The sequence below is a fragment of the Dendrobium catenatum genome, unplaced genomic scaffold (assembly GCF_001605985.2).
Source record: "Dendrobium catenatum unplaced genomic scaffold, ASM160598v2 fragScaff_scaffold_1416, whole genome shotgun sequence".
In the NCBI taxonomy this organism is placed as follows: domain Eukaryota; kingdom Viridiplantae; phylum Streptophyta; class Magnoliopsida; order Asparagales; family Orchidaceae; genus Dendrobium; species Dendrobium catenatum.
In genome coordinates, this window is record NW_021319878.1 from 382,906 (window position 1) to 405,583 (window position 22,678).

At 36.1% G+C, this 22,678-nt stretch overlaps 2 protein-coding genes across 7 annotated transcripts in view; one reads left to right on the forward strand and one right to left on the reverse strand.

Moving 5' to 3' along the window:
• The window catches only part of LOC110092100 (protein MICRORCHIDIA 7), a 45,554-nt gene extending 38,828 nt beyond the window's left edge, over positions 1-6,726 (forward strand). For 2 of the 6 annotated variants that reach the window (XM_020816481.2, XM_020816483.2), the window contains exons 13-22: positions 787-838; positions 918-1,029; positions 1,116-1,186; positions 1,362-1,831; positions 2,190-2,287; positions 2,361-2,436; positions 2,661-2,758; positions 2,834-2,909; positions 5,592-5,714; positions 5,973-6,726. In XM_020816481.2, the coding sequence (XP_020672140.1) occupies positions 787-838; positions 918-1,029; positions 1,116-1,186; positions 1,362-1,831; positions 2,190-2,287; positions 2,361-2,436; positions 2,661-2,758; positions 2,834-2,909; positions 5,592-5,714; positions 5,973-6,029 (1,233 nt within the window). In that variant the 3' untranslated portion in view covers positions 6,030-6,726. Of the gene's footprint in view, positions 1-786; positions 839-917; positions 1,030-1,115; positions 1,187-1,361; positions 1,832-2,189; positions 2,288-2,360; positions 2,437-2,660; positions 2,759-2,833; positions 2,910-5,591; positions 5,715-5,972 lie in introns of those variants that run through there. The other 4 variants (XM_028699941.1, XM_020816482.2, XR_002302557.2 and 1 more) reach the window with 4 other exon arrangements.
• Positions 6,727-8,056: 1,330 nt separating this feature from the next.
• On the reverse strand, positions 8,057-22,480 carry LOC110092110 (SWI/SNF complex subunit SWI3A). The gene is made up of 7 exons (XM_020816498.2): positions 22,279-22,480; positions 21,652-22,169; positions 12,816-13,310; positions 12,563-12,729; positions 12,398-12,444; positions 8,931-9,085; positions 8,057-8,340 (listed from the first exon to the last, which is right to left on the reverse strand). Exons 1-7 carry the CDS (start codon positions 22,355-22,357, stop codon positions 8,140-8,142), a joined length of 1,662 nt encoding a protein of 553 aa, XP_020672157.1. The 5' UTR covers positions 22,358-22,480; the 3' UTR covers positions 8,057-8,139.
• Between the last annotated feature and the right edge of the window lie 198 nt (positions 22,481-22,678).

Here is a 22,678-nt window from a genome sequence, read left to right on the forward strand (position 1 = left end):
AAACCCTAACAATATTGATGAATAGCGAGAAAACTCCACAAATTTGATGATAAAATCAGAGAAAAATAGTAGTTTTATTGCGAGAACCAAACTAACAGAAGAAGACAAACAAGATACAATTGATCCTCAATTCGAGAGGAGGATCAATCTCTCCCAATCCCTAGACAAAGCTAGGGCCCAAGACACCAAGAACCAAAGACACTAAATCAGCCACAATAATCATACATATCCCTCACCCCTCTCTTCCTATTTAAAGCAAACAATTAAGCAACAAATATCCAAACAACCTGGCTTAATTTCCTCATATTTCCTTAATTATTTCCCTCCCAAATCAGCCCTCAAATCATCCCATAAATCTGTCATCTTCAATTAGGAAACATTGCCTAATTAATCCCCCCCCCCCCAATCTGCCCATAAATATGTCTTCTTCAATTAGGAAGCATTTCCTAATTAATCCCCTCTAAATCAGCCCCCATATATGCTCTCTTCAATTAGGAAACATCTTCTAATTAATTCCTTTTGATTAAGAACATTCCTAAACAACTTCATCTTGATTTGAAAATTTTCTAATTACCTCCCAATCAAATTGGCCGGTCTATCAATATTCTATTTATTTAGCTCTTTTTTCTCTTTTTTTGTTTGTGATGTCATTGTACAAATATGTTTTATTTTCAAGTATAATTTGTAATTTGACTTTTTATTGTTTAGTTGTAATCTTTTGCAAAGTATGTTTTCAAGTTGGTTATGGTATGAGTCTTACCTTTGTTACCTTTCGTTGCTGAAAAGCCTTTTTGGAGAGTATGGAATGCTGCAGGCAGTGACGGGCGTGGTGTAATAGGTACTTTAAAATATATTTTTTTTCTCCTCCTTTTGCACCTGTATGTGCGTCTAGCTGCAGAAATAATGGTAATCTCCAGGTGTTTTAGAGGCCAATTTTGTAGAGCCAGCTCATGATAAGCAGGGCTTCGAACGCACCACTGTTCTTTCAAGACTTGAATCACGATTGATTCTGATGCAGAAAAAATACTGGTTTGTTGTTATGCTATATTTTGCATGTCTATGCAAGTTGCTGTGACTATTACTTCTGTTGATTTATACCTTCAACTTGCATTCAGGTCATCAAACTGTCATAAAGTTGGCTATGCTCCAAGGATCAAAAAAAGAAATGACGAATCCGAAGACAATGGTATGGAAACGTTTTGCTATTGCATCTATGCAAATATTAAAAAAAAAACTTCCTAATTTATTTTACGCAGCTTTGGTAGAAAACCTCACGTTATTTTATCAGGCTTTTCTTTTCTTTTGCCTGAAATTTAGTATCCATTTCTCTCAAGTTTTTTCCCTTATTTTCTTTGCAATAGATAGCTCGCCTGAAGTTCCTTGCCTGCAGTCGTCTCAGCATCCCAAGAAGGGTGCGTTTCCCAACAAAGTGTCAAATGATTCAAGAAAATATCAGTATTCAGGCAAGCATCTTTCAAATGTAAGCAAGAAGGGAAAAAACATCTCATCCACCGAATCAGCTAAAGCAGGATTCACCGTACCTTCAAAGGAAAATGGAACCAAGAGTAGTGAGAAGTTTGGGAAAAGCAAAGGATCTTCTGTTTTAAGAACCCATGAATTGCCATATGAACGTAATGAGCGTGGTTCTGGGAGTGAAAATATTTTTAATAAGGGAGATAATTTATTTTCATCCGTAGTTCCAAATGTTTCCCCTACAAGAAAATTCTCTGATAAAGAGGGCAATTGTTCAGAATTGTTAAGTACATCTCCCTCTTCTTTAAAATGTAATTCTGGAGGTATTGATGGCAGATCTACCAGATCACAGACAAAGGTGATTTACTGTTTAGAAGCAAATATTCTCCAGGATCTTAATAAGTTATTGCAAATCATTTTTTTTTTCCTATTTGCGAACTCAATCAGTTCTGCTACTTCAAACGAAGTTTATTATAATCATTTTTTTTCCTATTTGCGAACCAATCGGTTCTGTTCCTTTAAACCAAAGAATTCTGTCCCTCTGAATTATATTGAGTATTCAATTTTTTTTTGCTGGCCCATGTCTCTCTTGTTCAATTGCCGCTTGCTACTGCCACACACTTTGAATAAAATCAACACATTAAAGCAAATTATAGATTTGTATGCGTCTTGTTATGTTGTCAAAACCTTATCTTGCATCACTACATGAATGGCAGGCAGCCTCCCAAATGCTCAAGGAAGGTGCTCCTGTACCGGATGTAAATCAGTCAAAGATCAAACAATTAGAAGATGAAAATGATGCTTTGAAGCGAAGGTATTTATTGAAGGAAAGAAGTTCTGTTTTCTTTAACATCCCTGGTAATTGTGTGTTCATCTGATTGTTTCAGGTTAAAGACTGTTGAGGAGTCAATGTTGCTTGAGCTGCAGCATGAAAGAAATAGGAACAAAACATTGGTTGATCAGGTAAGAGTCTTCTTTCCTTGTATAGGTGTTTCTGTCCCATCCTAATCCTTTCATTCTAAAATATTCCAGCACGCATTACTTCTTCGTAGTACCTCCCCTTGATTTGATATTTAACTTCTGTTTGTCTTTACTCATACTTTTAGCTTCATTAAAGCAATTTATAAATTTATATGCGTCTTCTTATATTGTAAAAACCTTATCTTGCATCACTACATAAACGGCAGGCAGCCTCCCAAATGATCAAGGAAGGTGCTCCTTTTCCGGAGGTAAATCAGTCAAAGATCAAACAATTAGAAGATGAAAATGATGCTTTGAAGCGAAGGTATTTATTGAAGGAAAGAAATATTCTGTTTTCTTTAACATCCCTGGTAATTGTTGGCTCATCTGATTGTTGCAGGTTAAAGACAGTTGAGGAGTCGATGTTGCTTGAGCTGCAGCATGAAAGAAATAGGAACAAAACATTGATTGATCAGGTAAGAGTCTTCTTTCCTTGTATGGCTGTTTCTGTGCCATCCTAATCCCTTTCATTCTAAAGTATTTCACTGTTTCTGTGCCATCCTAATCCCTTTCATTCTAAAGTATCCCAGCACGCATTACTTATTGGGAATCATCTTCTTTAAAACACTGTTACAAGCAAAGCACGCAAACTTTGCACATTTTAGTGATGCAATATGGGTTGGTGTTGACCAAAAATAAGAATCATCAGACAGTCCAACCTCATCAGTTTCTATATGGAACTTGATCTGAACCCATTCTATTTTTTTGATCAAATCAAGCATTACTTTTTTGGGTTGGGAGTTCTGGGTCATTTGGTTTATCAAGGTACTTGATACTTCATCCAGGATCAACGCTCCAGTGTTTTAACGAAAGATTGAGATGAGGGAGAGATTCAGAGGGGTCTTGAAAAATGAAGGATAATGAGAAAGTAGGTTTAGGACGTGATGACGGAGAGATCGGAAGGCAATATGACATTTGTAAGATGAAGGATAATGAGAAAGTAATGGTTGGGAAACAACGGAACCTTACAATAGTGGTGGTTCCCATTGATAGATTTTGATGTGGCTGAGACAATGGAATCTGTGGCTGGATCTGTTAAGAATGTGACTGTTGATTTGCAACGCTTATATCTCATGGCTAGAGTAGACAGAGATTTGATAGCTGAAGCTACAGAATCTTCATTTGTTATTGAAGACTTTGGAGGGATAAGCTCTTATTGCTGATGTTGTTAACAAAATATAACCTGACTTGGACTTGCAAGGGGAACTACTGCGATTGGATGTGAGCAAGGGTAATTGTTAATTATTCTTCCTCTTGAGATGGCAGTTTGAAATAACTGATGCATTCCTGGATGAGGCGAGCATTGATGGAAGTGAACTTAGACAATTGATCCTGGAGAAGCTGTATAGTGGGGATTTGTCTCCATAGAAAAATGGTTCAGTGCTCAGGAATGTATGGTTTGATTTGGCTTTGGTTAGTTAGTAGTTTCTATTTAATCTTGTTGATTCGCGTCCTTGGTCATTAACCTTAAGCTGACTCCTAACCTTGTTTCCAATTTTAGACAAATTATTACCCAGAACACTATTTTAGGAGCTGAAATAATCTTATCAGTTTGTCATGTCTTCAGCTTATGTTTACCTTGGGTTTATATTGACTTAATTCTTCAGCATCCTTTATGGTTTTTTTATTTCATCGGGTAATATATTTATTAGTTATTTTAATAACTAGTATTTTTCATTCTGATAGACGTTTATATAATATTTAGTGGAATATAAAACTTATAATTGAGGTGGAAACCTTAAAATGTATAAATTTGTAAAAATAAAATTAAAAAAAGAGAAGAAAATGATTTTTTTGAGAATAGTTCAGATGATTAGAAAGTATTAGAAATTATATTTTTTTATTAGATTTAATTTAGAATTTGACTCTCAGGATAGAATGGAGCAAAATGATTTAGATAGCCAATCCCATGTAGTGGAATAAAGACTTGATGTTATTGTTGTATTATGAAGTTTATATATATATATATATATATATATATATGTATATATGAATGAATAAATCAGTTCTTCAAACTCCTTATAATCTTGATGATATATTGTGAGTATGCAAATGGAAATAATTATCCATCTTGAGCTATTAAAATTAGTTTGATTGCCATGACTGTAAGAGAAGGCCACCGAATGTTAGGATTAAGATTGTGGAATATTGAGAATGCTCATATTAAATTTCTTTTATGAATATCTAGAAAAGACAACTATAATATAGATTTTGTTGTATAATGTGTTTAGATGTAATGTTTTTTTTTTTGCAAAATAAACTCTAGATATTATATGGTGTTGGCATGGCATTGGAAAAAGGGACATTAGTAAATGTAGCTCCCTCTAGTATAGAGTTTGGAGATGGATTGATTTTTGCAGTTTTGGCCTCTGTGTTTACTTAAGAGGTTTTTTTTTTGTAACCTGAACTTGTAACCTCTAGATACAATGGAGACAACCCAACCATTGCTCCAAATTTTCCCGCTAATGCAAGGAATTGAAATAAATAATTAAAATGTGAATTGGCATTCATGAGATTTGTTATATGTATGTAAGTTCTTGGATCTAACTTACATATTCCTTGAGTAAATAGCTATAATCAATGACAATTATTGATACTGTCGAATCAAATAAGGGAACTAAAAGTTTAGAAAATTGGGAGTGAAAAACCTTTAAATTTGACATGAAATCCACAAAACATGAGATGGTTCTAGCTATTCCCTGAAGAGCCATTCCTTCATCTAGATCTCCAATTATGATTATCGATTACCAATTTCTCGTCCAAACTAAGAACAAATCTAAAAATAGCACAAACAAGGTTAAAGAAAGTCGAAAAAGTTGATAAGAATGGTTAAGCGGAACAAGAACCGAATTAAAGAGTCGCAACCAATGGCTTTCTTAAAGTTTTCACAGTTAGAACATCAGTTCACATCATTGAAAATAGAATTTTACAATGAAAGCAACTCTTTACCTTTACATCAAAACTGTATTGAGGAACTAGTTATAGGTTATTTCTAGTGACTAGTTAGCATCTTATATATCTTTACAGTATGAAATTATTACTGGAATATGTATATTTAAGGTAACTTAGTTCTTGAATACTTGTTATCAATGTACCAGCTGGAAGAGGAAGAGAAAAAGCTTGAAGAGTCAAACAAGGAACAGGAAGCTTTAATCGACATCTTTTCAGAAGAAAGAACCAGGAGAGATGAAGAAGAGGCAACATTAAGGAAGAGGCTAAAGGTAGTGATCATCTCATGCCTTGCTTCATTGTTTTGACGTGTAGCTTTTTGCAGAGGCAAAACTTCAATCCTTTTCTCAAAATAGATTTTTTAAACACGACGAGTTTCCTATTCATTAGATTTGTTTTGAGTAGTGCTATTTAAATTTTTTTGTTGAATTTCAATATATTTTATTTTTCATCTCAAAATAAATCTAAGCGTTTTGAGTCCATTATCTATTACAATCTTCTAATATATCTATTTACCTTTTCATATGAAGGATGCTCAGGATGAAATACGTGACTTGCTAGAGAAGTTGGCCGCTGCCAAAGATTAATTACAGTTTTATTTGAAAGTGGAAGAGAAATGATAGAATGGTTAATCTGTTACAGCCTCAGCTTCTGAAGGCTCCTTTATTGGCGTTCTCAGCTCTTTAGGAGATACGGCTTAACCTTTCAGGATCTCAATGCAAAGATTTGGACACATTGGTACGATCTTCCCATATTTCCCTTACTGAACTTGATTTTTTTTTTTTCTCCTTTGTTATGCAACCCCTATGGCAGAAAGCCTTAGCCCATATCTTGAAACCCACACACCACACCTCTGTTAGCATAGTTTAGGAGATTCTCTTCATTACTATTAGTTGCTAATTTAGAGAGAGAGAGAGAGAGAGAGAGAGAGAGAGAGAGATTGTAAACACTTGTTTATGAGGGTATATCTCATGCTAGTAATGGCATTAGTAAGAATTATCTCCGAGTTTTTTTTTCCTGGTTCGTTTAGAGACTTGGGCTGATGGTTAAGGTCTGTCTTGGTTCCCTCGAGCTTGATATCATGTTTAGAAATTAGATATCAAGTGCGGCGGATCTATATGTTATGCATTACTGTGACAATTTAAACACTTCAAATGGTTATGGGCTGTTGTTGGCTTCATTCTGAGGGAGTCAGTCTTCAGTTTATTGTTCGACATTGAATGATGTGAATATTAATTTTGTAAATAGTTAAAATATAAGTATTGTGTATGAAATTTACATGCATTGTTTTTTTTTTTTTTTTTTTAATTTAGGGTTTTGGGTATAAAGTTTGTAGCTGAGGATTTGTAACGATTTTATATGCTCTCATGTTAGTCTCGATTGTTATGTGATTTGTTCTACAAAATTTCAAGTCATAGTGGGCAATTTAAATGTTATTCAAACTATTTGTCTGTTAACATTTTTTTTTTTAAATAAAATTTAGTTTTATTTATTTTTTTGGCTTTTAAGATGGAACATGAATTAAATAAGACGAGCAATTCTTGATCCCTAACGAGTGTTTCCCCTAAACTATCTCCTCTCTAGCTTTATTAATGTCTTAAAATCTTTCGTCATAATTTTTTAAATAATTAAACGTTATATTAGTGAATGTTTTTTTTTTTTTTGAATAATTATTTTCATAATTTTATGGTATAAATTATTGCTCGAGTCTTTGCATGTAGCATGAATGATTCTAATCGTTATTATCTTATTTTCATTTCGTGTAATATAATGGCAATAATCAAGATAATGTTTTGGCTAATTATTGCAAGTTATTTCAATAAAATTTAACCATTATGTTGAAAGATATTAATTTTCCAAAAGTTTTAAAGCTGCATCTATCTAGACGATCAAAATATTCAACTCTATTCAATTAGTTTTACTTTGGTATCTGCAAAAACAAAATTCCGAAGCGTTTTTTTAATAGAAAATAAAAAAACAATTATCGGAATTTATCCAAATTAAGCTAGATTTATAACTTAAGAAAGTTTATTTTTTAATGTTATATCTATGTATATAATATTTACTAGTTGAAAGTGAAAATTGGGATTACTTTTTTGCTATTTAAAACAAATTAAGTATAAAATATTTTTGAATTAAAAATTTGTATTTTAGAAAGTTAACCCAAATAAAGCATAAGTCTTGATTTTTCTAGATTTGATGAACAAATTATTAAGAATATAATGAAAAATTCGTATACGTATATAAATTTTATTTTAATTTTAAATATTTTAATTAAATATTAAAAAACATATTACTTTTATAAAGAATTAAGACTTAGATAATAAATTGAAATTGTCCAAAAAGATTTATGTTCACAAGTAAATCTTTCGCTGAAGCTTACATTCAAAAGAACATCAAGATGAGAATTTGGTCTATATATATATATTCACTGTCACATGCATGCTTTATGCATCGCATATGACAATATAAACACATCTCATAAAGTCCATCAAGATGAGAATTTAGTCTTAATATCCTCATCCTTTTCTTTTCTTTTTTTTTTTCAAATTTAAGACAAATATATAACGAAGAAATAATTAACAAAATATAAAAAATAATGGCAACGAAGACCTGATTATGCAAAAAAATAATAATAACTTAGTAAAAAATTCGCATAAATAATTGACATGGAAACAGGCATGGGATAAATATTAATTATAAGGGGAAGGTGTGCACTAAGGTCTTAGGAAATACTTGGTCACGCCACCGGGGTATTCCAGCCTCAAATAATTTCTCCAGTAGATTCACCCATTCCTCCATTACGAATTCCTTCATTTGCTGCACGTAACTCAACTCTTTCTCCATTATCAGCTCAATCTCCATCAAATGCTTCATCTTGTACTGCAACTTCTTCAGCTATCGCAAACACAACAGAATATAAATTCACTCATATCATTCTTCAAATTTTACAATGATTATTTTCACATTTCTTATATTAGCTGCAAATCTAATTCTCTTCATTCAATGTCATTAAAACATAAAAGAAATGGCATGGTTTGATTTTTGAAGCTCTTTGGATCGGAAAATTATTAGGAGCGGAGATTGGACTTAGAGATACTGTCCGGACATCCACTTAAAAATTGACATGTGGAGTGCACTTTGGTTGCGCTTTTTTTGTGTTTTACCTGCACTTTAACTGCACTTCAGTTGTGTATTGACTGCTCTTTTATTGCGTTTTTTTACTGCGCTTTGACAACGCTTTACCTGCACTTTGGCTGTGCTTTTGGTGCGCTTGGCTTAAAGTTCCGCGGACACATTAAATATGTGAAGTAAAAAATAAATCCAACTTGTCCACTCTGTGTCAAAACATATTATTGGAGTCCGGATGTACCTCTATGTCCGATCTCCGCACCTAATAATTGGATATCCTAACCCAATTTTTCTTTTTTCCATAAAAAAAGGGATCCTATGTCCAAATTAAAAAAATACCAGAGATGAAAACATACCTGCGCTTGAATTATTGATGCCATAAGAAGTTCCATCTCCCTCTCTTCTTGGTCTGCTGCAAGCTTTGCACGAGCAGCTGCTGCAGCCAGAGATGTCGCAATGGCTGCTCTAACTTGGAAGGTCGTCGCACCGAAGCTCTTCTCAGAGACATAAGCTAGGAGGTAATGGACAAAAAATGATAGTTTAAAAATTGTTAAAAGAACTATAAATATATCAATATGGAGGGAAAACAGAAAGCTAAATCATAAATGATAAAACTGTAAAATTAAACCCTAAAGACTTTTTCATGATAGTGGTTTTCTTATTCCTGGAGAAGGATCTCCAATGAAAATTACAGATATACTGTGAACGATCTTATGCTAAGGCATCAAAAGCCCTGCCTTCCCAAATGTGTAATATTCTAATATTTCTTCTTCTATTAATCTAGCATTTTGGCAACAATGTATGGAAAGCTTCGATCCAAATGTTTCAAATGTCACAGCATTGGCCATTTCTCATGGGAGCATAAAATGGTTTTGTTTGTCATGAATGCAAGAAGTTGGACCATAGAATTAGTATTTGGCCCTCCGTTCTCAAAGGAATACTATTAATGTTACCATTCTGTTGAGCTCACTTTCAAAGTAAAGTTCATAATTGTCGTTGCCATCCCTTCTTTAAAATCAATTCGGACCAAATTCAAGCTAATTAAAGTCAATCTGATCAAATAAGTGAAATTGATTGACATTGAATCGATTCGGCTCGACTCAAGTCCTATCCGACGTTGGTGCCCTTGTCGTCCCGTTAAATTGAATCTAGACGAGCTCGAATTAACCAGAGCTAATTTGATTCTAATCGAATAAGCTCAATCGAGTGACGCCGAGTTGATTCAACTCAACTTGAGTGCAATTTAAGTTCGACGGCTTTGACCGACATGAGTCAATATCATTAAGTTGAATTAAATTTAATTGACATCAATTAAACTCAAATTAATTTGAGTTCAAATTGGCTCATTTAGATTAAATCGAATTGATGGGATCATTTCAAATCAAAATTTAATCAAATTTGCTTGATTAATCAGCCCATTCTAATCATATCAGCCCTCCAACCCTTTTAAATTCAACAATTAATATCAGCCCTTGAATTGAAATGAAGTTTGAAGGGCAAGATGGTCATTCGTTCTCTTAAGCCACTAGGTTATAAAATAGAGTGAAGGGGGCTGGGGGCAGGACCTGATTCGAACGAACAACACGCAGTTCTCTCAGCCAGCAATCCACTCTCTCTTGCACGCAAGAAACGCATCCGGTTGATCCTCCTTCACACGCAGGTTCTGTCCACACAGGAGTAGCCGGTCTTCTTCCTTGCACCTAACAGTTTTCTCTTCTTAGCACGCAAGAACAGCTGCTTAGAATCAATGACAACAAGCAATAAGGATTTCGTCTTCCTTCCAAATTGACTAGCCATTTGTTATTCAAGCTCTAGTGGCTGCTATTATTCTTGCATTTCCCTCAAATGGCTGCACAGATTTTCTTTCATATGGCTGTATTTCTCTCCCATTCCTTAAAACTTTCTTGTAGATTAAAAGAGAAACTGCTATTATCGAAGATTATGTTATGCTTTTCTCGCTAAAGAATGTTGAAATCGTGAACAATTTAGTAAAGATCTTTTCATTTCTTTCATCATAAACAAAAAGTGTCAGAATCTTTACTAAAATTATACTTTCTTCTTTAAATTTTATATGGCAGCAGCCTGTTCTTGCTGAAATTGTATTTCTAATCTCATGTTTTAGGAGCTTGAATTTTTTTCCTTTAAAAGAAACTTGATGGGTTTTAATTTCTTGTGCTACATCTTAATATAACAAGCAAAAAATATCATCATCAGAGAATCTCCCTTATTGAATTTCAAAGATAAGAAAGAATAAAAATTTTGTCATGCGTATATTCTTGCCGTGATGACTGAAAAGTATAATCTAGCATTTACAATAATTTTAATACATTCGTTAAAATAATAATAATAATACTTTACTTATATCAAAATTATCTAATGAATTCGAAGTGACTTGCATATCTCATTAAGTAAAATTTTCTTATCAATATCATTAGCATTATAAGATGAATATATATTTCAGTAAATTAGTTTGATGGAGTCAAGACTTCTTGACACGAATAACACTCTTCGTGACTTGATTTATTGAGTTCTACTCTTTTTTATTCTCTTTTTAATCAGAGTAAATAAATCTGGTGATATTCCTAAGTTTTTATCGACTAGTTCAAACAAATTTGTATATAAAATGAAGATTAATTTAGCATGTAATCCTCAAGATGTTGATTGAGATTCTCCTTATTATTTTGATATTATATTCCTCTTCTGACACTAAGGATTGGAGGGATGAATGGGATAATTATCAGAAGAAAGTTGACTGTTTGCAAGACGCTTCTTGTAATTCTTCTCAGCTCATTAATTGCTTGGTTAGGTTATAAATGATAAAGAAATGAGGTTTTATTGCATGGCTACAAGAAAGTGCTTTTGGAGCAACGTTTTAGCAAACAACCAATCCTATTTGAATGCAAACTCATGTTTATGTCGCTAAAGAACCTTTAATTCCTGCTGTTGGTATATTACCTGTGAATTCTCAAGAGATTTTGTGGAGATTTTTAAAGTACATGTGAACAGCAACTTCTATAGGGAATTACCTTCTAAGATAGAGAAAGCTAATCTAATAGAGGTGGAGCCGGAAGGACATATTGTACATTGAAGATAAATCTTGAAATTTACTGTCATCTGTATTAGAAAAAATAATTAAACTAGCACGAAAAGTCTTAGGCCTCTGCAACTACTGTGCCACCAATACTCGAAAATGTGTTTCCAAAAAAACTTCTCTCCAAAAAAAATGACAATTAGATTATTCACACGAGCTCCAAGATGCAGGCATGTTACTTTGGAGACCAAGAATTATTGAGCTTAGCGGATTGGAGTTCAATTAAATAATTCATCTTCACCACATATAGGAAGGAAGTGATTCTCGAACAATACAAGCTTAACATCCCTAGTTTTCTTTTGGGCAATTTATGTTGATGGAAATGGATTGTCAAAAGATCAAGAGAGCTATCCAGACGATTCATATGAAAGATAGGTTGGGATGATTCTACTCAAAGATGATTTAGTTGGGAGTTTTTCACAGGATTGAATTTTTTTAAGCTTTCCATTGTAGATAATTTCCGCTGGTCTTTGGTCTTCTTGATACCATATTTGGCCAGTATTTAGTTATTTTGTACTTTTTTTTTCCATAAGAAAGGTATAATATTTACCCGTCTTTTTCATAAAATAAAAAAAACATAGTTTGTGACAAATATGTTATCTACCAATCTTTTGTTAATTAGTGATGTAAGCATAAAGTAAAACAAACATGATGATGCAAATTTACATAGAAAAAAAGAGCAATTAAATACCAACAAACTCGCAAAATAAGAATAGATTCATTTATTGATACCTGATTGCTTATTTCTCTTAGCATCCCCATCTTCAAACTTTATGTCACTGAAAAAAAATAAGAGTAGAAAAAGAGATACAATATAGCTTCACAACTTCTCCATGAAAATATCAATTCTAGGATGTCCAAAGAAATAACAAATAAATAATATACGAATATACCAACCCCTTGAATTCATTTTTATATGGAGGCGACACAGGCTTAACCATTTTATCTGCATTAGTTTCAAATGCCATCTTGGCACATGGGTTCTCTTGGCACAATGCCTTGATTGCAGCATCCAGGGCAACAGCAGCAACATGCGGGCCACAAACTGTAGAGAAGGATGCTACCTAGTATAGAAAAGATATTATAAAAAAGAAAAATATATTAATAAAGGTGACTTAGAAAATCTGAATTATCCAAAAATAAATCATACCTGCTTCATAAATGAGTTTGTAGTATCAGTGAAAGGTGGAAAGCATCTTCGCTTCACAGAATGATCTTGGCTAGCTGTCTCTATCCCCTCTACCTTGTTAATTTCAACCTGTTGATCACCATTTGTTTCTGTGAACTCCTGGGGATTATCATTTAAAACCTGCAAGCTAGGCTTATACTCCACCAATGGTGTGATTAAGTTTGCGTTGTTTGATTTTGTACTAATAGTTCCCAACATATGATCACCAAAAGGCAGATGTATTAGCCTGGAAATACAGTCAAGTTTATTCTTAGTTCGAACATGTTGAGCAATAAGATCCCAATCATCTCCATGCTTCAGAACAGCTTCAAGAAGAAGTAGAGTCTCTGTGTCCGTCCAACAGGTGGCGGAAGATTGATCTTTTACATCAACATGATCATTCGGCGTCAAATCATCTTCAATTTTCCCATTTCCTGTGTACTTATGCAAGCATTTTGAACACATCGCAATACCAGCCTAGCATATGAACAGACCAAACAATCAAGACTTTTCCATATGCATGATAGATGTTTCATAATGAACAACTTATAAAAACAACAACTATTACTAATTTGAGAATATGATCAAAATGATCCATTGACTCTCTATAAAGGATCAAAAGGGTACCGACAATATTAAAGAATCATTTTGCTCCCTCAAGTCTTTCAAAAGGAATCATTTTGGTTCCTCTTTACGGACTTGAGGGACCAAAACAATCATTTAATATAGTTGAGGATCATTTTGATTATTAATAAAGAATCAACGGACCATTTTTGGTGGTCCTTTTCTCTAACTAATTTTAAGCAAAAAGCTCTAGGAAAACTCTAGTCAATTGAAGAAATATTTTCATTAAAAAATATCATCTTTCTTGTAACAATTCATCCAATTCTCTATGGGACTATGTCATTGCATGTACCAAATAGTTCATCAAAAGAAGGATAATAATGTAAATGCAAAGCAATTTACTTAACAGATGGATGCAAAGTAAATGCTACGAAACCAATCCCATTAGATTGGACAGGTTTAAAAGTAGATCATTATCATTTGCTTATTTAAGGTATAAGAAATTAGCACTTCCATAGAACACAACATTAAATTTACAACAACCATAATATTGAATAAACTTTTGGCATGATGTTTCATTCATTATACATATACCATATTAAGTAATATCCACAAGGAAAAATAAAAAAGGGTTGATTTAACCAAATTATCATAAATAGAGCCTCATTCTCTATAGAAATAAGTCCAAGAGTTGAGAGAACTAAAAAGCTCTCTAGCATTTTCTAGCCATCGTTTCTGACGACCACCGCCAACAGTCATCACCACCGACAATTGCGGCTATTCTAACCTTTTTGTTAGGTTTCATTTATTAGCTTGTGGACACCACAGTTTTGTAATCCCAAAAAAAAAAAAAATCAAACATTTTGTTTTCAAATAGTCCTCTTCTTTTTCAACTATGAGGAATGATGGATTTTTGTATCTACTATTATATAATGGATTTTTCAATTGGACCAAGCCTTATGATTTTTTTCCCTTTCCAAGTTTTTCCCATAAAAATTTTCTAATCTCTTACAAGTTGTATCTACTTGTGCAGAATTTTATAAAAAAAATTAAGATTTACACCGTCTACCCTAACGATATAAATTTTCTAGTACGTAATAATAATCAAGGAGTCTTCTTTCTCAAAAGTCTCAAAGTTTAAATCTTAAGGCAAAGTGGAACTCCTACAAGGTTGTTGATCTTTCCTTTCCCTTTCAAGAAATTCATCACAGTTTGAAACCACTTTAAGTGATTTATACCATCAAGTTGATAAGAGGTCTGAAGGTTTTGGAACTCTCCATATTATGTATGTTTTCTAGATTTCTCTAAATTCCTAGAGGTGAATTCAGAAACTTTTGGCATGATGATGGAAAATTTAGAAAGAAGATGAGAGAAGGCGAGGAAATGGAAAATTCTAGAGGTTGGAGATGATAAGGAGCATGTCAAAAAAAAATGAAGAACCCTAGCCATCTATGATAACATGTAAGAAAACATTTATATGAATTTTCTCTCTTCTGAATTTCACTGGTTACAAAGGGTGTAATTATGTGCATGATTTGAATTATACACTCTAGGAAACTATTAAATATTAGAAAGCTATATTATGGCATATAATAAAGCACATAAAATTACCCTAATTTTTTTATATTTCTATGTTTTCTGCCTCTTGTATTCAGCCATCATTTCCCTTTCTTTGCATCCATATGACGATTTAGTTACTCCTTTATTTATTTCCTTCGCTTGTTGTCTATCCTGCTAACGGATGCAATCATTCAAATATTTTTCTATCTGCATTGTTAACATCCTTGGATTTAATCCATCTTCCTTATTTGTTCCCCCCACCCTATGATGCACGGACACGGACACGGCGACACGGACACGACGCGACGCGGACACGGGACACGGCTTTTTTTGAAAATATAGGGCACGGGTACGGCGCGGACACGGCAATACATTTTTTTATATAGTGTAAATATATTAATGTAATATCATATTAAAAATGACAAACAATAATAAATGAATGAGAAGATAACTTGTCTAGTTTATAATATAAAATATTTAGTACAAAATATATAGTACAATCACAAAAATATAAGCAAATAATTACTTACTACAACATTAAGCATTCAAGCTTCAACTACTATGATTAGCTGTAGAGGTTTGTTTTTGGCCTTTAATATCATCATCATTGAACATCACTACTTTCAACTCAGGTTCAACAAGAGAAAGATTTGTAATTGTGCAAAAAGAGAGGAGATGAAAATACCTTCACTGCCAAAGAGAAATGAAATTGAGAATATTCGATGAATGGGTATTAAATGCAGACGTTGATTTAGTGTTGTGGATATGAAATAAGAAATTTAGTTTAAATCTCACCAAATATAAGAAATTCTATTTTAAAAAAATTATAAAATATTCAAGATACGCGTGTCCAATTTATTTTTAATATTTTTTTAATCGAACACGTTTTCGGCGTGTCTGACACGTGTCGGAGGAGTGTCGTGTCGGACACTGCACGCCTCTTTGAAAAAAAGTGTGATGCGGGCCACCGCCGACGCCAACCGGCAAAGGGAGGGCCGGCTACCCCGCGGCGCGCGGAAGCAGCCGGAACGGGCGCCGCGCCGTTTGATCCGCCGAAGCAGGGACACGGGAGGGGGACGCGGAGCGGGACGGGGCCGATCGGCTTGAGCGGAACGGCATTTTGGACCGGTTTGGCTCAGGTCTAGCCTGAGCTGGCGGTTCAGTTTTGGCAGCGCCACTAGTGGGTTTGGTTGGGTCTTTTGCCTTGCTATAAGTAGGATTAAGGGGGATTTCTAGGGTTATGCAAGATTTGAGTTTCTCTTAGCCTTCCTTAGTTTCTTTCTCTTGTTTTTCTAGGGTTTGTAGTGGGAGACCTTGTCCTTCTCGAAGTGGACAAATTGTATCTTGTTTTCATTGGATTTTGAATGCAAAGGTTTTGGTTCTTCATCTCATCCCTCTTGTGTTGATTTTTTCCTTGATTTGGAGGAGAAATCTTTTCTTTGAAGGAGCATTAGGAAAACCCAAACTTGGGAACCCTAGGCGTATCAAGTTGGTATCAGAGCTCTCGATCCTAGACGGCATGGCATCAAGAAGATAGAAGTTTTGGAGGGGGAGATGAGCCAATGGAAGAGGAATGGAGAGAAACTTTCGTCGTTGAGGGAAAATTCTCAACCTTAGAGGAGAGATTTGGTTGGGGGAATGGAAGAGATGATCTGCTGTAAATTGGTAGAAGCCCAGGTTGTTCAATCAAATCCTAAGGAAAAAAGGGAAATCGCCGATGCCGAACCCTAACCCTAACCCTAATTCTCAATTAGGGAAGATGGAGCAAGCCAACCGGGAAGCCATGCAAGCACCACCTTACATCTCACGCAAGAGCCTTGGTGAAGGGAAGGGTGGGAGGCATCCGGCGTGGGTTAGATGCACCGGGGAGGTGCCGCCGGCCAGGGGGAGGAGCCATACGTGACCCTCACGGTTCGTATGGAGGGTGGCCGAGAGGTCCAGGAGGCCGCCGGAGTTGGGGCCGATCCGCAGGAGAGGTCGGAGGTGAGTTGGCCAAGACAACCGGGAGGACACATGAGGGCCGAGCCCCTTGAGCCACCAAAAGGGGTTTGCAGACCCCGTATCCAGGAGAGTGGAGGGGAAGACCTCAGTGGAGGGCAGGAATTTATCAATTCAGCATGGGCCATGGAAGATGGGGAGGAATCCTCCTCGGACAGATACACGGATGAGGAAGTTGAATGGTCCCCATATTCGACAGGGAAAGATGCGTACGATTGGGATCTACCGGGGGAGCGATATTTCGCCATTAAACGGCATCACGGAGGAGGAAAAGCTGATGGCCGTCCGATTTGCTGGAGGGAAAGCATTGGCTTGGTTCCAATGGTTGAGGGCGCGAAACCTATATGGAGTGGGAAGAGTTCAAGGACCTCACTACTGCACAGACGTTCAGAGTGTTCAGTGAGGGCACCATTATGAACAGTCATGTCTCTTGTTCAGAGGCACGGTGCAGAGTACCGGGAGCGCTTTGAGCTTCTATCGGACGATTGAGGGAATGCCCATGACGCCATGGAGGGGAATTTCATGAAAGGGTTGAAACCCTACATCAGAGCCGCCATCAGGTGGTCAACCCACGAGGGATAATGGGAATTATGGAACAGCTCAGCTTGTTAGGATGAGCGGAAGGCGGATCAGACACGGAACCGGGGGTCTCACCCCACATATCGCTCTCCACTCATGCTTCGAAGACCTAAGGTGACTGCCACTACTCATCCAGAGGAGGTAAACAGCAGGAAAAAGCCACCACTGGTGGTGAACCAAGGAGGTTCAAGAGACTGACTGATCCGAATGAGGAGAGAGGGTCAAGGGCCTTCTGCTACCGTTGCGACGAGAAATTTGCACCTGGGGCATTAGGCTGTAAAGAGAAAGAACCCTGCACGTGATAGTTGTGGGATTCAGATGAGGCCACAGATGAAGGGCAACAAGGAAAAGCTATGTGAGGTAGAGCATCATCACCTAGATATGATAGAAGTGGAGTTTGAATTCGATGGAAGGTTTACCATTCCACCCCACCATGAAGAGGAGGGAGAAATTGAAGGTGCAAGGTGAGAGTTTTGTTTGAAGTGAGGTTACTCACAATTCTTGCCTATCGAGTGGCGGAACAGTTGAGTCTAAAGGTGATAGCAACAAAGAGTAGAGGTGACCATATGCACCGGACAGAAGGCCCGTATTTATGGGAAATCAAGGGAGTCACTATTATCTTGCAAAGGGGAGATAATTACTCAAGATTTTTTTGCTGATTGATCTGGAAAACGCTGACATCGTCTGGGTATGCAGGGTTGGCTCGTCTTAGGAGACATGAGAGTCAATTGGGAGAATGTGCTGGTAAAATACAAGAGTAATGGTTGGAGGTGCACTACAGGTGACCCTAACCTTTGTGGATTTCGCACACCAAGGAATCTACATTCTTAACCTTGGGACAAGAGTTAATTTTAAAGATGGAGTATGATGCGGGGCCACCGTCGACGCCGACCGGCAGAGGAGGACCGGCTACCCCGCGCCGCGGCGGAAGCAGCCGGAAACAGGGCGCCGCGCCGTTCATCCGCCGAAGCCAGGACGCGGGGAGGGGACGCGTGAAGCGGGACGGGGCGATCGCTTTGAGCGGAACCGGTGCCATTGTCTGCGACGGTTGCTCAGGTCTAGCCTGAGCTGGGCGGTTCAGTTTGGGCAACCCACTAGTGGGTTTGGTTGGGTCTTTTGCTTGCTATAAGTAGGGATTAAGGGGGGGTTTCTAGGGTTATGCAAGATTTGAGTTTTCTCTTAGCCTCCTTAGTTTCTTTCTCTTGTTTTTCTAGGGTTTGTAGTTGGAGACCTTGTCCTTCTCGAAGTGGACAAATTGTATCTTGTTTTCCCTTGGATTTTGAATGCAAAGGTTTTGGTTCTTCATCTCATCCCTCTTGCGTTGATTTTTTCCTTGATTTGGAGGAGAAATCTTTTCTTTGAAGGAGCATTAGGGCAAACCCAAACTTGGGAACCCTAGGGCGTATCAAAGTGTCGGTGCATCATAGCCCCCACCCCTTCCTTTTATATTCTCGTTGTCTTTTAATTGTGTTCCGTTAATAATCAACCAGTCTATACCTTTGTTGTTTAGCATTTAGATCTTACATAAAACATGAAGGGCCGGGTGCGGGTGTTGAGGATATCAAGTCCACTACAACGAACAAAGCACATCATTTTATAAAGTTTTTAGAGAAAAGGGAGCTGCTTATAGTATGTCATAAAAACTTCACCCTATCAAAGGGGTTCATATACTGAAACTATATAGACATTAAATGAATTTTACATTCATCTAATGTCACCTAAAATTCAAATTCAAGCTAATCTAATTACTTTTAAATTGATTAAGTTATTCCTTGCAAGTACGATTTGTTTTTCATTTAGGGGTCATTTGGTTGTGTGCATTTATAGTGTAATTCATGTCAAAAATTGAAGTGTTTTGTTGGGTAAATTTCAAATGCAATGTAATTCTTTGATGAATTTGGAATTCACCCTATAATTCAATTTTAGTTTATTTGAAAATCATTAGATTTGGCTAATTTCCAAATATACAGTAAATTATTTACCAAAATTGCTACAAGCTAACGCAAACCACCACCTCTGCCTTCGTCTGCAGCAGATCATCGACCCCCAATGGCCACCGCCATTGTTGTCGCAGCCATCGCCAACATCACCGACTCTCATTAGCTACCAACCACCACTATTGTTGAGCTTTACACTGCATTCATTCTATTTCAAGCCAAAGTAAAACAAAAATAAGCACCTGCATTTCTTTTTCAGCAAACCAAATAACCTCTTAGTTGTTATCAATTTGTTGAGTTATCTTGGTATATTTGTAAGTATATTATTTCATGGTATATTTGTAAGTATATTATTTCAGTTATCATCGCAAGCATACTTCATTATATACTCCTTCAGCCTCTAACAATGAGAAGAGAATCACCATTACTATTGTATTCAGAATATAACTAATAAAGCCAATTACTACTAATAACTCACATTACCAATCTTATAGCCTGCTAACTGCCTTGCAATAACAAATTTCCCAATATTCATTGTAAAGGAAATATCCACACGACCTCAATTAGGTCCCAACTCTAACCCAAAGGTTTTAATTCAATATCTTTGTCTGTTTGACTAATTTAATGACAAAATTAAGACTAGTATACGCCTACAAACCTAAAATTTTACTAAAAAGAAACCACATCATTTCTTGCAATAATTCTCAACTTGGAAACACTCTTCCTTGACTAAAACTCCACTTACAAAGCCTGAGCCCTCTTGCAAACTTTAGTTAATTCCTTAAATAGGGTTTAACTAAGAATTCATATATCAAGGTGCCTTCAAAACTTAGCATTCTTTCAGAATCCACACGTAAGCTCTAAGACCATAAATATGTTCAAGCATTTGCTCCAATACAGATCCTTGAAACTTCTTCCAACAAATCTCATTAAAAATCAAACTGATGAATTGCATAGTTGTAAGTAATGCTTTCGTTGTTATATCTATTAGGAATTTGGCAAAGCTAGTGTTGATGTATTATGTATTTTGGTGTTTTTGAAAAAGACCTCTTACAAGTGTGTTTCTCTTGTATGTGAAGCCATAGAGGACAAACACTTGCAGTGCAGATGTACACAAGCAAGTAGGACGAAGCAAATTTGTGATGCCACAAGCAAAATTATGATGACCAACAGTGGTAGTGGCTGGTAGCCAATGGGAGGTTGTGGTGAGTTGAAGCCTTCGTTTTTAATCTATGTTTGCTGCAAGAAAATTTGTGATATATCAATTTCTTTGGAAAACAAAGCAACCAAAAGCATCACCAGATGAAGACTTACAAAATGCAACTAAATTTAATTGGCTTTGATTTAACTTTGAACTAAGGAACTAAGTTTTATGAATATTGCAAAATTATACTTATGTCCTCTTTCTAAAAGAAAAACAATCCTATTTTTTTCTAAATGTAAGGCGTGTTAATCCCCTATTTGATAAGTGGAAAAGCATATGGACTTAAATATGCTAGTGGCCTCCTCACTCTTTAGCTAAATAGAGATGAATTTACTAATGTATTAGATCCAAACTAATCCCTAATGATGCATATTTCATGACTATCATTGCCAAAGTGAATAGTTTCCTTCATGGTCTATATATGGCTAAGTAGCCCATCAAGCAAATTTGAATATCTAATTCCCATGTTAGCCCATGGTGAAAAGCCCGATGAAATATGTTCAATTTATGGCACTCCATCGTTTTGAAAAGATTTAGATTTTAGGGAGAATAATGGCAGAAGTAAGGAATTGAGATGATATGAAAGAAAATCAGGTTTGCTATCATATCAAATAAGTTAAGATAGGCATCGGTATAAAAAGAAATCCACTCTAAAACACTGATGTCCAAGCCGTCGAAAAGAAATCCACTCTAAAGCACTAACACATGCAAGTTTGTTGCTCTATACAATTAGCAAGTTTTAAGGCTATATTGTTTTCCCTTCTCATTCGATTTTGCATTTTATTTTTCTTGTTTTTGGTTAACAGGATTTAATATACCAACGAACAATGTTCTTATCGCTATATTAATCACAATTAGATCAGGTACATGTGTTATAATATGTTGAATTATATTATTGTTACTTTAAGAACAAAAAGATCAAATGTGTAATAAAAATTAAGGAACAACACCTAAAATAAAAAAAATAAGAGCGTACGTTCAATGATTCATTCAATCCAGAACGATAGTGACCTCCACAGAACCCGCATATAAGGCCACTACCAGGCTTCCATTCCCCAAAAGCATCAGAATAAGAAGTGAGGGGCGGCAGCCTGAAAGCGCTCTCTCCCCCAGCTTGCGCTGAGTCAACAAAAGAAGATGAAGAACTAGACGATCCAGACACCACCCGCACTCCCGCTGCGGGACCAACCTCCACGATAACAACCGGGCCATCATCTTCCTCCGACTGCTGCTTCCCGTCGGACACACTAAAATTGATCAACCCCCATTTCTCCAAGAAAAGAAAGACCTTCCGGAGACTGCCGACGTCGCCCACAACACACTTGCGAACGTCCGTAAATGTAAGACGTTTAGAGGGGTCTTCGCGGTACTTATTGATAATGAAATCCCGGTACTCCTTGTAAACCCTAGGACTCCGCGAGTAGGATCCCCCTTCAAAAAACTCCGGCAGCGACCTCCTCTCTGACTCGTGGATCTCGTCCCACTTAAACCAGCCTGCGTTCCAATCGATCACAGATGAGAATGATAACCCTAATAAGTCTTTAGTATCGAGCGAGAATATCGGAGAAAGGAGTAGTAAGGATTGCGGGTATGTTTAACTCACTGGAAGAGATAGGTATGGCGTAGAGCTCCCGTTCTCGACATTTCCGGGTCGACAGCCCCGCATCGAAGCATTGCGTCATCTCCCTCCCTCTTTCTCGCGCGCGCGCGCGCTCTCTCTCTCTCTCTGAACAGCGCTCGCGATTGGGTACGCCGCCGAGTAAGCCAGCAAAAACCCTGGTCGGGTGGTCGGTTCTTACCTTGAATTCTATTCGGTTCCAAATGTGTATATATATATATATCTGATATCAAACATTTTGAATTTTTTTTAAATAAATATAATTAAAATTTTATTTATTTTTTCCTTATTGTATTTATTTAAAAATAAATTTAATAATTTTGAAATATATTACAAATTTGAAACATATTCCAATCAAATATTTGAAATTTGAATCAAAGAGACA